The sequence below is a fragment of the Panthera leo genome, chromosome D4 (assembly GCF_018350215.1).
Source record: "Panthera leo isolate Ple1 chromosome D4, P.leo_Ple1_pat1.1, whole genome shotgun sequence".
Classification (NCBI taxonomy): Eukaryota; Metazoa; Chordata; class Mammalia; order Carnivora; family Felidae; genus Panthera; species Panthera leo.
In genome coordinates this window covers 84,788,360-84,803,593 of record NC_056691.1, presented here as the reverse complement: position 1 = coordinate 84,803,593, position 15,234 = coordinate 84,788,360, and the positions used below count along the sequence as shown (strand labels likewise).

The following is a 15,234-nucleotide window of genomic DNA, read 5'->3' as shown; positions in this document are numbered from 1 at the left end:
CTTTAGATAGGTGCCCTGGCATTTGGGTGTCCTCTCTGCTGTGCCCAGGTCACAGGTGAGGCCGCACCCCAGGTGATGCTCAAGGCTCAGGTGCAAGTTGGTCTGCACCCACGTGACCACAGAGAGGCCGGACCCCAGGCCAGGCCAGTGAAATCAATGTCCCCAGTCTGTGCAGGTGGCCGCAGCGGCCTGGGCACAGGTGGGCCGCCTCACCTCTCACCTGGGCGGCGGTGGCTCTCGGAGACCCTCACCTGCCCGGCCCTGGGGGCGTTGCTGGCACTCGGGTCCCCGAGCTCCCTCCCGCCTGTCCGCTGCAAGGCCGAGCCGGGGTTCGGGAAGCCGCGGCGCGCGCGGGCCCGGGAAGAGGCCGCCGGGCCTGTCCCCGCGGCGGGCCGGGCACGGAGCCCGCAGGCCTCGGCGCGGCCCGGCTCCGCCCGTCCGCCCGCCCCTCGGCCCGGGGCCCGCGCCCGCCCGCCCGCCCGTCCGCCGGGGCAGCAGGGCCGGCTCCGCCGAGCCTCCGCGGCGCCCGGCCCGCCCGACCTCACTTAACTGTTCCCCGCTGGGGCGGCGGCGGCTGCGGCGGCGGTGGGTCCCGGCTCCGTCTCACGCAGAAGCAGCTTCTCATCGCCCGGGCGGCGCGGGAGGGGCCGGGCCCGGGGCCCAGGCGGCGGGGCCGGCGCCGCAGCTCGAGCGCGAGCCTCACCGGGGAGCGGCGGCGGCGGCGGCGGCGGCAGGGGCGGGGCGCGGCCTGGCGGCGGCGGCGGCGGCGACAACGGCGGCGGCGGCTCCCTCGGCGGGCCGCGGCGGCGGGCCGGGCTCCGGGCCTCCCGGCTCTGGCGCTGGCTCCGGGGGAGGCGCCGGGCGCCCGAGGCTGGCTCGGGCGGGAGGAGGGAGCGGGAGCCCTCGCGTCCGGAGCCCGCGCCGCCGCCGCCGCCGCCGCCGCCCCGGCCGGCACCCCGCCTACCCCGGGCCTCCCCCACGGCCCAGCCCGCGAGCCCCCCGGCCCGGCCTCCCCCAGCCGGCGGGTAACCCGCTCCCCTCCCCAGCCCGGCCTCAGAGCCCCGGGAGCCCCAGGCCTCTTGGAGCCTGGGCACTAGTTATCCCCTCCGCCAAGCTGTTCTCTTCCAGGGTCCCCGCAGCCCGCTCAGCTCTCCTAGGCCTCACTGGATCAGTCCTTCAGCACAGCCTTAGAACCCTGGACGCCCCCAGGCCCCTTGGCGCCTTAGATGAACACCACACACACACACACACACACACACACACACACACACACACACGCTGTCCTCTAGCAGGGACACCCAGCCCTCCTCGATTTTCGTGAACTGCAGGCCATTCCTTCAGCTCCGCTCACTCCGTTCAGGGGACCCCCACTCTCCCAAATGACCCAATACAAGCTTAGCCAGGTCCCAGACTCCACTAAAAACAGGCCTCTCATAATGACCCCAATCTCCCAGCGATTCTCTGCCTCCCCTTTATGCGGGGCAAATGATCAACCCACAGGGGCCATGGGACTGCCCTCAGGAAGCATCTAGAGGGAGAGGTTTACAGAAGTGATGCCCTACAGTACTCGGGGAAAGGTATAGGCCAGAGGATAAGACTGCATGAGGAGTGGAGTCCAGAGCTTGACTCTCAGCTAGAATGGCTGCTACCAAAGACAGGAGCAGGCTCTGCATAATTCCTTAACGAAAAATGCCCCACAGAGCCCCAGCAAGGCATTCCCAGGCAGAGGCTGGCCTGCCATTTGAAAGAACTGTGGTCAGAAGGCTGGAGCCTTTAGAGCTGAGGACCATGCAAAGAGTGATTGGCATCAATTTGCTAATACATCAAGTCTAATTTTCACACATTCTAGGTTTTTCTAAGCAGAATTGGCTGTCGGGGAAAATGTCTTGTGGGGAAGCCAGGCAAGTGTGTGCATTCCAAGCGTCTGTCTCAGAAATGCCACTGGTTCAGATGGTTTTACAGACAAGTTCTTTCAAACCATTAAGGGTCAGACAATCCCTCCGTTATTTAAATTTACACAGAGGGGCGCCTGGGTGGCTCTGTCAGTTAAGCGTCTGGCTTCCCCTCAGGTCATGATCTCGCAGTTTGTGAGTTCGAGCCCCACATTCTGGACTGACCCCTAAAGCCGTCAGCACTTAGCTGTTCTCTGTGCGGTGGGCAGTCACTTGGGGGCAGGGGGCCAGGCCAGGCTTCCTGTCAGCCTCCCCAGTGTCCCCGAGGAAATAGCCTCAGCTGGTGGCCAAGTTCAGCCAGGACAACTCCACTTTGCTCTGTTTTACACAGACAAGCCCTTTTTTAGGGCAATTCTGCTCAGAAGTGTTTAGATGTTATTTAAAATGTTTAACAGGGGCGCCTGGGTGGCTCAGTTAAGCCCCAACCTCAGCTCAGGTCACAATCTCACGGCTTTTGAGTTCGAGCCCCACATCAAGCTCTCTGCTGTCAGCATGGAACCTGCTTCAGATCCTCTGTCTCCCTGTCTCTCTCTCTGGCCCTCCCCTGCTTGCTCTCTCAAAAATAAACATTTAAAAAATAAATAAACATTAAAAAAGTTTTTTAATAGAAAAACTTACACAGAAAAAAAGCAAAAATATTCCATATCGCTTCCCAAATTTAGCAGAACTCTGATACCAAAATCCGACAGATTACACCAAAAAGGAGAACTGCAGATCAGTATAGAACACTGGTCTCCAGATAATTTAATAAGGGTTGTTTGAAAAAGAGGGTCTACAGTCAAATAACTTGAGAAAGGGCTGCGTGCCATTTACAGTCTACCTTCTGGAGAACCACAGTAAGTATGAGTATAGTAAAGTCCCTGTGAAGTCCAGGAGTAAAAAATATGGCATTTCTCAAACTCATCTGAGTCAGGACCACCTTTTCAAAGTTCACCAATTATCTCTAATATGTGAATCACTACTATAAACCAACCTATTTAAGTATATGATAGTCGTAAGGCTACCGAGCACAGTGTTGGCAATTTGAGTCCAACTTGATGGAAAACAAGCCAAAATCCACTATGATCAAGCAAGATTTATTCTAAAAGTGCAAGAATAATTCAGCCTCAGGGAGTCTATAAGTTCATTGCATTGTTAAAAATAAATCACAGGATAGTTCAGCAAGACAGATGCTTTAAAAGTATTTGATAAACTTCAACACCAATTACTTATAAATTTTTAAAACCTCTTAGTAAATGAGGAAAAAAATTCAAGCTTAACATGATAAAATTTATTTATCAGAAGCCATAAACAACTATATTTAATGGTGACACACTAAAGGTGTTCTCATTTAAGTCAGAAACAAAACAAGGATGCCTGCTATAACTGCTACAAACTAAAGCCAATGAAATAAGAGAAGAAAAATAAATAAGAAATATAAGTATTGGATAGGAAAAGACAAAATTGATATTATTTATTCATGATTTAAGTGTGTACCTAAAAGCAAAAATTAAAGAGAATCAGTCAAAAATCTTAAGATTTTGGTAAAATGGCTAGCTATAAGATAAACACTGAAATCAATCACTTTCCTGTTAAGGGACAAGACTTCTTTTCTATACAGAAGAATTCTGTGTTCGTTTTGGCTTTGGCTGATCACAGACAGCAAGTATTTCTGTGTTCTCTACCATGCGGCAAATGGACCTATTTCTGGTGCAGAGAGATACTATTGTCCCGCACTGCCTGCTACTATAGAGGTAAATCATCCCATCCAAGGGGAAATATTATAGAAAGCCTACTTGGCTACTGATCAAAAGCTACATTTTCCTGTCAATTTCCAGGACTTATCTCCTACGTCTCTTTCCTGTATCTATGCCTCAATTTTCTTCCAAATTCAGAAGAGGGAAAGAGGTTATTACTTATAGGATCCCCTAAATACAGCACTAAATACCAGTGATTTCCATTTAGAAAGTATGATTTTTTTTAAAAAAATTACATTCAGGGGCGCCTGGGTGGCTTAGTCGGTTGAGTGTCCGACTTCAGCTCAGGTCATGATCTCACGGTCTGTGGGTTTGAGCCCCGTGTCGGGCTCTGTGCTGACAGCTCAGAGCCTGGAGCCTGCTTCAGATTCTGTGTCTGCCTCTCTCTCTCTGCTTCTCCCCCGCTCATGCTCTGTGTCTCTCTGTCAAAAATAAATAAACTTTAAAAAATAAAATAAAATAAATTACATTCATAGTAGTAATGAATACTATAAAATACCTGGCCTTTACCTTAACAAGAAACGGCAAGGCCATAGAAAGAAAACCATAAAACCTTACTGAAAAACATAAAAGTCTTTAATAAAAGGAAGAACATAACAAGTCCCTGGGGAGGAAGTCTTAATATTGCAAAGATGTCTATCTCCCCGAACTCAATATATAAATTTAGTGGAATCTAAATTAAAAAACCAATATGATTGGGGGGAGGGGTGCAATGGAACATGACAAAATTATTTTAAAACTGATCTTGAGGGGTGCCTGGGTGGCTCAGTCAGTTAAGCGTCCAACTCTTCATTTCAGCTAAGGTCATGATCTCTTGGTTCATGAGATTGAGCCCCATGATGGGCTCTGTGCTCATGACAAGGAGCCTGCTTGGGATTCTGTCTCTTCCTCTCTGTGTGCCTCTCCCCTGCTCACACACACTCTCTCTCTCTCTCAAAATAAACAAATAAACATCAAGAAAAAACTGATCTTGATAAATATGGGAAAATATGCAGAAAATTTTTGAAACTGAAGATTATATTAAATTTCTTACAAGAATAGTAATCCTAATGAATATAAAATATAATGTAAAACTTACATTATAACTCATATTTCATATTATATATTGCTCTCCTCTTAACTTATATTTTAGTGTCTGTTAGAGCAGTGCTAATACTGTTTACTAACATATTAAAATGTAACGTAAAACTTCAGTAAATAAAATTGTGGGCCACTACTGTAAGCATACACACTTTTATAATATACTGGGTTCCCTGTTTATGAATGTTTAGTTTTTGTCCACTGATCCATTTGTATATTCCTAATACTCCACTCGAAACCACACTATCTTGCCCAGACGACTTCAATAACATCCTTACCAGTCTCCTGGCTTTGCCTCCATTCATATAATGGAAAACAGCCACCAGAGTGATCTCCTGGGCCCTTCTCATCCTTAAACTTTCAGTTTAAATGTCACCTCCTTGGAGGCCTTCGCTGGTCATCTAAGTAGCTTCCTTTTGTATTCATACCACATCCATTCATTTCCCTCTTACCACTCATCACAATTTGTAGCTATTTACTATTTGTTTACCTGTTCAATTCTCAGTCTCCCCACCAGACTAAAAGCTCCACCATGATATCTGTTCATCAAGCATAAATGTGCCCCACATACTAGCCCCTCAATAAACATTTGTTTAATACATAGATGTGTCAACATTTAATATGTGCATACCCTCTGTCCATGTCTAATAATTATCCAGAGCAAACAATCAGGCAAGTGCACACAGATGTATGTTCAAGGATAATTATTTCAGCATTGCTTATAATGAGAAAATATTGGATATATCCTAAATGTCCAGCCATAGAAGATTGAGTCATTAAAAAAGGAAAGCTGTACTGACATCGAAATATACCATGGTATTTGGTTAAGTAAGACAAAAAACCAAAACGGGGTATAGAACAGAAGGCATTTATTCTATGAGCCCATTAATTTTATATGTATTTATAAATACTTATAGGTATTAGAATACATTGGACCCCTGGAAAACGTATACCAAACGTTAATAGTTTAACAGTGGCTATGGGTAAGGGGAGGATAGAGATTTTCATTTTCTATTTTAGCATATCTATGTATTTTAGCATCTTAGGTATATGGACACAAACTACAGGACCAACCACCAATGGCAGCTTGAACAACAGGCATTTACTTTGCTGGCCTGGCGTCATCTACTTCCGGTCTTCCTGTTATAGGAGAATGAAGGCATTAAGAGCACGTGTCCTTCCATCCTTTGCTGACACCCTCAGGTGGTTTGTCTTTTATGCTCACACTTGTGGCCTCCTGGGCACAGAACGGCTGGCTCTTCCAGCTTTAGACGTCCTGGTCTCCTCTTTCATAGCACGAAGGCGGACAGGGAGCAAAGTCTTTCCCAGAAACTCCCCAGCAGACCTCGCTAGATCCCATGGGCCAGAAATGGGTCACATGGCCACTCCCAGCTGTACACACACATACACACAACTGTAAAGGGACGCTAGGAAATCGGCTTTGTCAATCAGGTCACCTCCTGAGGCTGGGCCTATTGACGGGCCACTTAAAATCACTGCTCCCTTGGAAAACAGTGTGCAAGTTCCTCAGAAAATTAAAAAATAGAACTAGCGTGTCACCCAGAAATCCCACTTCCAGGTATATAGCCAAAGGGAATGAAAATAAGATCTCAAAGAGACACCTCACGCCCACATTCACCGTGGCGTTATTTACAAAAGCCAAGACACAGAAATAACCTATGAGTGGATAAAGTTTCACACACACACACACACACACACACACACGCACACACGCTCTGTCTCTCCCTCTCTCTTTCTCTCACAAAAATAAGTAAACATTACAAAAGAAGAAGTCAGGGGCGCCTGGGTGGCTTGGTCGGTTAAGTGTCCGACTTCAGCTCAGGTCATGATCTCACGGTCGGTGGGTTCGAGGCCCGCATCGGGCTCTGTGCTGACAGCTCGGAGCCTGGAGCCTGCTTCGGATTCTGCGTCTCCCTGTCTCTCTGCCCCTCCCCCACTCATGCTCTGTCTCTCTCTGTCTCAAAGATAAATAAACGTTAAAAAAAAAAATTAAAAAAAAAAAAGAAGTCGTCAGACAGAGAAAGGCAAGTACTGTATAAGCTCACCTATATGAGGAATCTAAAACACGGAACTGATAGAAACAGAGTGAAACAGTTTCTTCAATCCCTCACGGAGAGTCCTGGTCAGGCTTCTGGACTTAGAGAGTCGGTTTCCCCCTTAAGATGTGCACACAGTCTGGAGGAGATTCAGATTTTGTTGCTAACGATCATCTGGTTATCAGTAACAGAAACGCACTCCAGCTTAGGCAAAAAAGAGAATTTGTGGAACAAACAGGAAAACAGTCACAGGGAAGGAAAATTCTGGGGCTTTTCCAGGGTCACGTGGCCTCCTGTTACTCCTTCTCCCCATGTGTCTGCTTCTATCCTTTCCCCTTTCAAACAGACCTCTTTTCTCTTCTCTCTGGTTCCCAATCTAACATGGCTGCCATAATGGCCCCCTCAGTCCACTACGCATCATGTAGTTCCGGTGATCTGAGACACAGATAAGTGTCTCTAAGCTCTAATTCCAGACTTATAGGGAGAGAATTCTAATTCCTGACGAGAGGTCAGGTCTACCCTGAACCAAATAAACTGGACACAGGGGAGGGTCACATTTTTTAATTATTCAGCCATTAAAAAGAAGGAAATCTTGCCATTTGTGACAGCATGGACAAACCAGGAGGACAGTATGCTAAGTAAAATAAGTCAGAGCGGCACCTGAGTGGCTGAGTCGGTTAAGCGTCCAACTTCGGCCCAGGTCGTGATCTCATAGTTCATGAGTTCAAGCCCCATGGTGGGCTCTGTGCTGACAGCTCAGAGCCTGGAGCCTGCTTCGGATTCTGTGTCTCCCTCTCTCTCTGCCCCTCCCCTGCTCATACTCTGTCTCTCCCTCTCTCTTTCTCTCGCAAAAATAAGTAAACATTAAAAAAGAAGAAGTCAGACAGAGAAAGGCAAGTACTGTATAAGCTCACCTATATGAGGAATCTAAAACACGGAACTGATAGAAACAGAGTCCAAATTAGTGGCTGCCAGAGACATGGGGGGTGAGGGCGGGAGATGGGTGAAGGTGGTCAAAGGGTACAAACTTCCAGTGATGAGATGATCAAGTTCAGGGGATCTAATGTCCAGCCTGGTGACTACAGTTAGTAACACTGTGTTGTACACTTAAAAGCTGCTAAGAGAGTGGATCTTAAAAGTTCTCGCTGCACACACAAATGCTAAGTGTGGGAGAGGACGAGTGTGTTAACCGACCTTACGGTGGTGATCATTTCACGGTACGTATGTATATCAAATCATCGTGTTGTACACCTTAAACTTACACAATATATATGTCAATTGTATTTCAGAAAATCTGGAAAAAGATATAAAATAAAATAAAATAAAATAAAATAAAATAAAATAAAATAAAATAAAATACAATCATAGTTTCCTTATCAGGGAGGAAGACAATTAAGGTTTTTTTTTTTAAATATTTTAATAATGAATCTAATCAGGAAAGAAAAAAGTCAGTGTATTTCAGACATGGCGAGATCCCAGAGGGTGTTCAATGACATGTGGCTAAGTTCGGGGAGCAGGTCTTTGCAGCTTAGCAGGCCTTGAGCACACAGGCCCAAGCATCAACTCAGACAGCCTCCTGAACCTGAGATCCCCACCGCTCACTTTTGTCCTCTTTGCCCCCTCCCTTAAAGCTCTCGCAATTAACAACTACATCATTACTCCTCAAGCTGTTTTCCGGCATTGATCCGTGGGAACTAGAATGGATGGATGCTGCCTTAAGAGAGCAAGGGGGAAATCTCATCAGTTTATCAGTCTTGCCAGCTGAAACAGAACTTTGCTCTGATCTGCACAGATTTTGATCTGGTCTGTGCTCTCAGACTGAACACAGACGCCCGGAGAAGCAGAAGGCGGGCAGGTGGGCTGAATGCATTTGTGGGACAGGGGTGCAGAGGTGGCTGGCTCTCTTTCACAGAGTTTGACTGTAAGGATAGGAAAAATAAACCCAGAACAACCACAAACAGCGCTGTTGAAACTCAGAAACCATAACCACGTGCAGAACTGCTTTTATTACACGGGGGCACCGCAGAATGACAGACCCAAATTGAGATTCTTTCACTAAACTTCCTAGTCATAGAGGAGCTTGCTCTGGAGAGCTGGCACGAGCAAGGCACTCCAGAGCAGCCACTTCCTTTTCTTTAGACTGGAGGCTTCAGGAGGGCAAGCACCTTGGCAGTCTTCTCTCTCTTTCCGTCACACCAGGACACGGGAGGCACTCAACATATATTTCTTGGATGAACAGTGTCATTCTCAATGGCAGAAATCACGACAATTTCCATTCACAGGCATTCCCCCTGTGCCAGGCACCGGGCTCGGCTCTCCTGCGTAAATTTTTTCACTCAATGCCGACTTGGATCCCGTGATGCGGGGACTGTGATCCCCATATGACAGCTATGGAAATTGGGGCTTCCTAAGTCATGCTGTGATTAAGTGAGGGTCAGAGGCGTCAAACTCCAAATCGAATGCTTGTAGCTTTGCTATACGCAATTCTTGAACAGGATTCCCAGAGTCCTGGACAACATTCTGGTGGATGGGGTCCTACTCTTCCACGGACAGTGCCTGTTTCTTCAATCCCTCACGGAGAGTCCTGGTCAGGCTTCTGGACTTAGAGAGTCGGTTTCCCCCTCAAGATGTGCACACAGTCTGGAGGAGATTCAGATTTTGTTGCTAACGATCATCTGGTTATCAGTAACAGAAACGCACTCCAGCTTAGGCAAAAAAGAGAATTTGTGGAACAAACAGGAAAACAGTCACAGGGAAGGAAAATTCTGGGGCTTTTCCAGGGTCACGTGGCCTCCTGTTACTCCTTCTCCCCATGTGTCTGCTTCTATCCTTCCCCCTTTCAAACAGACCTCTTTTCTCTTCTCTCTGGTTCCCAATCTAACATGGCTGCCATAATGGCCCCCTCAGTCCGCTATGCATCACGTAGTTCCGGTGATCTGAGACACAGACAAGTGTCTCTAAGCTCTAATTCCAGACTTACGGGGAGAGAATTCTAATTCCCGACGAGAGGTCAGGTCTACCCTGAACCAAATAAACTGGACACAGGGGAGGGTCGCATCTATTTACCCACGGGCCAGGCACCATCATCTAGAAATATTTCTCCCCATCTGTAGCTTGTCTTCTTATTCTCTTAATGCCATGGATTTTTAATAGTGAAATTTGAGAATTCACAGTCAAGAAGTTACCCTTTGTTTTTGTTGGTTGTTTGTTCTTGGGTTTACTTTATATCATTTCTGCCCTGAAGTACTAAGTCCTGGGAAAGAGGTTTTAAGGAGGGAAGAGGCTCGGGTTGAGGGTCTAGAAGGAATTACCAAGGAGAAAACACATTGGGGTAATCTTCTAAAATATGTATCAACCACACAGGTATTACATTATAGTGTGAAGCAATCTGCCCAAGGGTATCGATAACATATGGTCAAAGTGCTGTTGTGACAGAAAGAACAGAAATACTCATTCTTCCAGGAAGAGACTACAGAGAGAAAGGATGTGGTCCTTGAAGAATGGCTGGAGCTGCTGTGAAGGGTTCATGGCTGGAGGGAGGAAGGTGAGGTTAAGGGGTGGCCCAGGGCCTGCTGGAAGGACCGGCCGTCCTAGGCTAAAGGACAGCGTCTGAAAGACATGCATCCCAGGGTGCCTGGGTGGCTCAGTCAGTGGAGCATCTGGCTCTTGGTTTCGGCTCAAGTTGTGATCTCACAGTTCGTGAGATCAAGCCCTGCATCAGGCTCTGCGTTGACAGCACAAAGCCTGCTTGGGATTCTCTCTCTCTCTCTCTCTCTCTCTCCCTCTGCCCCTCTCCTGGCTCACACGCTCTCTCTCTCTCAAAATAAATAAATGAATTTTTAAAAAAGGGGGGGGTGCCTGGGTGGCTCAGTCGGTTGAGCATCCGACTTCAGCTCAGGTCATGATCTCACGGTCTGTGAGTTCGAGCCCCGCGTCGGGCTCTGTGCTGACAGCTCAGAGCCTGGGGCCTGCTTCGGATTCGATTCTGTGTCTCCTTCTCTCTCTGCCCCTCCCCCACTTGTGCTCTATCTCTCAAAAATAAATAAATGTAAAAGAAAAAGAAAAAGACCCACACCCCACAGACTCTCAGACCCAAAAAAAACGGTTTTAAATACCAGCCTGGTACTGCTGACTCCCAACTCTGTCTCTAGCCCAGTCCTCTTCCCTGAACCGCAAACGTTTTTACCCAACAGCCCACCCGACATGCCCGTCTGAATGTGTAGCGGGCATCTCCAGTGTCACACTTCTGGTTGCTCCAAACCCACTCCTCCCTCCGTCTGCTCCATCTCGCCTGTTAGAAACTCTATCTTTCCAGTTGCTCAGCCCAAAACCTGGGGCCATCTCGGCCCCCTCTCTTTCTCGTATGCCTCACATCCAGAATTTCAGCCTCGAGGCTCGAGGCAGCAAACGAGGCATGTCCAGTGAGCGCCGTGCGGAAAAAAGGCAGAGCACGCTCCGTCTGAAGGATGCCTACGGGTTGGCCCGGCAGAACGGGGAGGGTTGGGGCACAAGAAGGAGGTCCTCTAGGCAGAAAGGACGTGCTCAAAGGGCACAAGAGTAGAAGGAGGTCTTGTGTGAAGAGGAGGTCCAGCAGGGTCAGTCTGACTGGAGGGGGCGGAGGGAAGTAAGACTGGAGAAGCAGGTGGGGTCCAGCCAGCTCCTGCAGGTCCTCACGAGGCTTCTCTAGCCCTCCAGCTCCCCCTGCTCCTCCCTGGCCTGTCCCCAACCACCAGGGCAGGTGCCTGCTCCCCCCGCATTGCCCCAGATTCCTGCGCTTGGCCTGGGTGGCCACCCTTGGCTCCTGGAGTCCGTTTGGCTCTGGACGTTGGCTGCTTTTGTCCCCTCAGTCCCGTAGCCTCCAAGTATCCGTTCATGGCCCAGTGCCTGTCAACGAGGCAGGAAATGCGAGGAGGGAAACGAGAGAAATAAAGACAATGTGGCATTCTACGAGCAGAATATTGCATTTCCGTCCGTAAGTTACGACATCGCGGGACGATGGCGGGACATACCGAAGGGGAGCACAATGTTGAGACTGCTCCGGCTTAAACTTTAGGCTACAGGGTAAGCACGGAATTCATCTCAGGAGCCCCACCTAAGGGGAAAGACACTTCAAACTGGTAAGCAGTTATTACAAGAAGAGGCCTGGATGGCTACCAATTGAGAGGGGCATGGCGTGAGTGTTAAGATATCACAGTATAAGAAGACGAACAGGGATTTCAAACGTGACTCCCAAACTGAAAGTTTTGAGGGTGACTCTTGGAGTGAAAAGTGGTTAATCTGCCTCAGGCAGCTTCTCACACAGCAACTCAGAATAGTTACACAGTAGCTCATGGCACAGATTCACTTATTTAATGATGATAAAAGGTTCTCACGGGCAATTCCAGAAAGCCGACGAACATACGTTATTAGTGCATATTGGCCTAGCGTGACGATACACGTGCGTGGTGCACGCATGTATGTGTATGACCTGTGTAAAGTTGTCAACTGTCTTTCCTATGAAAAGAATGTTCTGGCGCCTGGGTGGCTCAGTTAGTTAAGTGTCTGACTTCAGCTCAGGTCATGAGCTCAAGGTTCATGAGTTCGAGCCCACTTTGGGCTCCCTGTTGTCAGCATGGAGCCCACTTTGGATCCTCTGTCCCCTTCTCTCTCTGTTCCTCCCCTGCTCGGCTCTCTCTCGCTCTCTCTCTCTCTCTCTCCCATCCAAGTACTAACCAGGCCCGACCCTGCTTAGCTTCCGAGATCAGATGAGATCGGGCGCGTTCAGGGTGGTATGGCCGTAGACTCTCTCTCCCTCTCTCAAAAATAAATAAACATTAAAAAAAGAATGTTCTTTATTGTGCCATTATTTCCTTCTGACTTATAAATATTAAGATGCCCATTATTTTATGAAATAAAGTGACAGCCTGTACTTATGAGACAAAATAACTCTTGTTGGTTTCCATATTTGTTTTGGGAACTTACAACTCCATGATGCCAAAGTCTGGGAATCAGGGCTTCCCTGATGAAACATTTGGTTTTGAAATCTTGGCTCCAGCTTTGACCTGAGCCAGATGCAAGTTTTTGTGGGGTTTTTTTTTGTTTCTTTCTTTTTTTCTTGTTTGTGCCAGCAGGTAAAATTTGCCCAGCATTAAGGGCCACGAGTGACAAATTCAAAAGAGGAGACAGCTGGGCGACAGTTTCCGAACCTCCTCATAGCTGGGATTCCCAATGGGAACGGGAATTCTTGGGTCACTTTTTTCTCGCAGTCACCCCAAGTGCCGACTTGAAATACAAATCAGGTTCTATTACTCTCTGGTTGGTAGAGGCTGTCGGGAGCTCTCAGGTGTTATCTGTGAGGTCTTCTGCGTGTTCCGTGACTCTCTATGGTCAGCTTGGCCATGTGACCAGTTCTGGCCAATGGGATGTGAGCAGTGCCATCTGGATTGCTTCAGGCTAAGGCGGATAAGACCTGGTGTGCCTTCCCCACGCTGTCCCCTCCTCCTACCTGCCCCGAGGTAGATGACCTACGGTGACCTGGAAGATACAAGATAATGGAGCTACCAAATGGAGGCAGCCTGAGCTTCTGAGCTGCCATTGAGAGGAAATCCCCCCGAACACATAGGTGACGGCTATTTAAAAGAAAAGCAAACGTCTGTGGTGGAAAGCCACTGAGATTTTAGGGTTTATCTGTTATAGCAGCACAGCCTGTCCTACTCTCACTGGACACACCACCTTGCTAAAATACTTGCCAATGCCTTTTCGTTGCATTTGGACAAAATCCCACCATCATCTCCTGGGCCTACGAAGCCGTACGTGTTCCCCCGCACAGCTCCTAGAGTCCTTCTCGTGGCCCCTGCACCCCCATTCACCATGCTCTAGCCACACCGGCCTTCCAAGGATGCCCAAACATGCTCATTCCCACCGTAGGGCATTTCCACTAGCAATTCTTTGCCTTGGAATATTCTGCTGCCAGCTCTTACTCTCTTGACATTCACCTCACCCTAAGAGTAGCAGAGAAGGCTTCCTCGATCACCTAAGTTGCAAAGACTCCATTTGTCACTTTGTCTCGTCATGTTTTATTTTCACCCTGGCATTTATCACTACCTGGTATTTTCTTTTTTATTTGTTGGTCTGTTTTTCATCTTGTCTGTCTCGTTTACTGCCGAATCCCCAGTGCCTAGAAAAGAGCCCCGGGCAGAACGGCGGCTCAGTATGTATTTGCTCAGTAGATGGATGAACGAACAAACGACACGGTACCGTGGCCTTGTATCTATCCAAGGGGTACACTGTGCCTAGTAAGCAACCAAACGGGGGTCCTGGTGTCCAACGCTGTGCCACAAACCTTCCCGAAACAGTGGCGTCCAATAATAGCAATCATTTACTTTGCTCACAAATCTAGGGGTTGATGGGGTTCTGCTATGTCCTCTCATTTAGGATCTGTCATGAGGGTGTATTCAGATGGTGGCTGGGGCCCGGCTCATTCTAAAGACCTCTTTACTCACATGTCGCGCACCTGGGCTGAGAAGACTCAAACATCTGGGGTTTATTCCACTGACCAGCTTTGTGACTTTAGGCAGGTTACTTAATCTCTCTGAGCCCGAAATCTTTATATAATAAAGAGATCTTTATATAATAAATAAAATAGGAGCAGGATGGGGCACCTGGGTGGCTCCATCAGTTACGGTCCGACTTTTGGTTTTGGCTCAGGTCGTGATCTCACATTTCGTAAGCTCGAGTTCCACGTCGGGCTCTGCTCTTGACAGCGTGGAGCCTGCTTGAGATCTTCTCTCTCCTTCTCTCTCTGCCCCTCCCCTGCTCACATGTTCCTTCTCAAACTAAATAAATAAACATTAAAAATACATTTAAGGGGCGCCTGGGTGGCTCAGTCAGTTAAGCGTCCAACTTCAGCTCAGGTCATGATCTCATGGTTCATAGGTTCGAGCCCCGCGTCGGGCTCTGGGCTGATGGCTCAGAGCCTGGAGCCTGTTTCTGATTCTGTGTCTCCCTCTCTCTCTGCCCCTCCCCTGTTCATGCTCTGTCTCTCTCTGTCTCAAAAATAAACAAACGTTAAAAAAAATTAAAAAAAAAATAATAAATAAAAAAAAAAAAGAAAATAGGAGCAAAGGTAATAATAACACCTACTTTTTATGTGATGCCTACCATGTTCCGGGCACCATATATTCTAAACTCTTCTCATGCCTGGCTCCCATACTCCTTGTAACAACCTATTTGTAGATATCCCTATCATAAACCTGCTTATTTTATAGATGAAGAAACTGAAGTTCAGAGATGCTGAATGTCTTGCTCAAAGGTATATAGCTAACTGTGCCACAAACTTCTAGTTGGAGGTAGTGCATTGGGTCAATATGGGAAATCCCCACTCCTACTCTACATCAAAATGCCAGATAAAATATAACCAAAGGATATAAA

General features: G+C 47.9%; 1 protein-coding gene across 9 annotated transcripts in view; it reads right to left on the bottom strand.

The window, feature by feature from the left end:
- Positions 1–6,852, bottom strand: part of MVB12B (multivesicular body subunit 12B) — a 196,799-nt gene extending 189,947 nt beyond the window's left edge. For 8 of the 9 annotated variants that reach the window (XR_006196141.1, XM_042914045.1, XM_042914047.1 and 5 more), the window contains exon 1: positions 551–690. Coding sequence is in view for 7 of the 9 variants with exons in the window: in XM_042914045.1 (XP_042769979.1) it covers positions 551–625 (75 nt within the window). In the remaining 2 variants the exon portion in view is untranslated. Of the gene's footprint in view, positions 1–550; positions 691–6,834 lie in introns of those variants that run through there. The other variant, XM_042914051.1, reaches the window with a different exon arrangement.
- Positions 6,853–15,234: the final 8,382 nt, after the last annotated feature.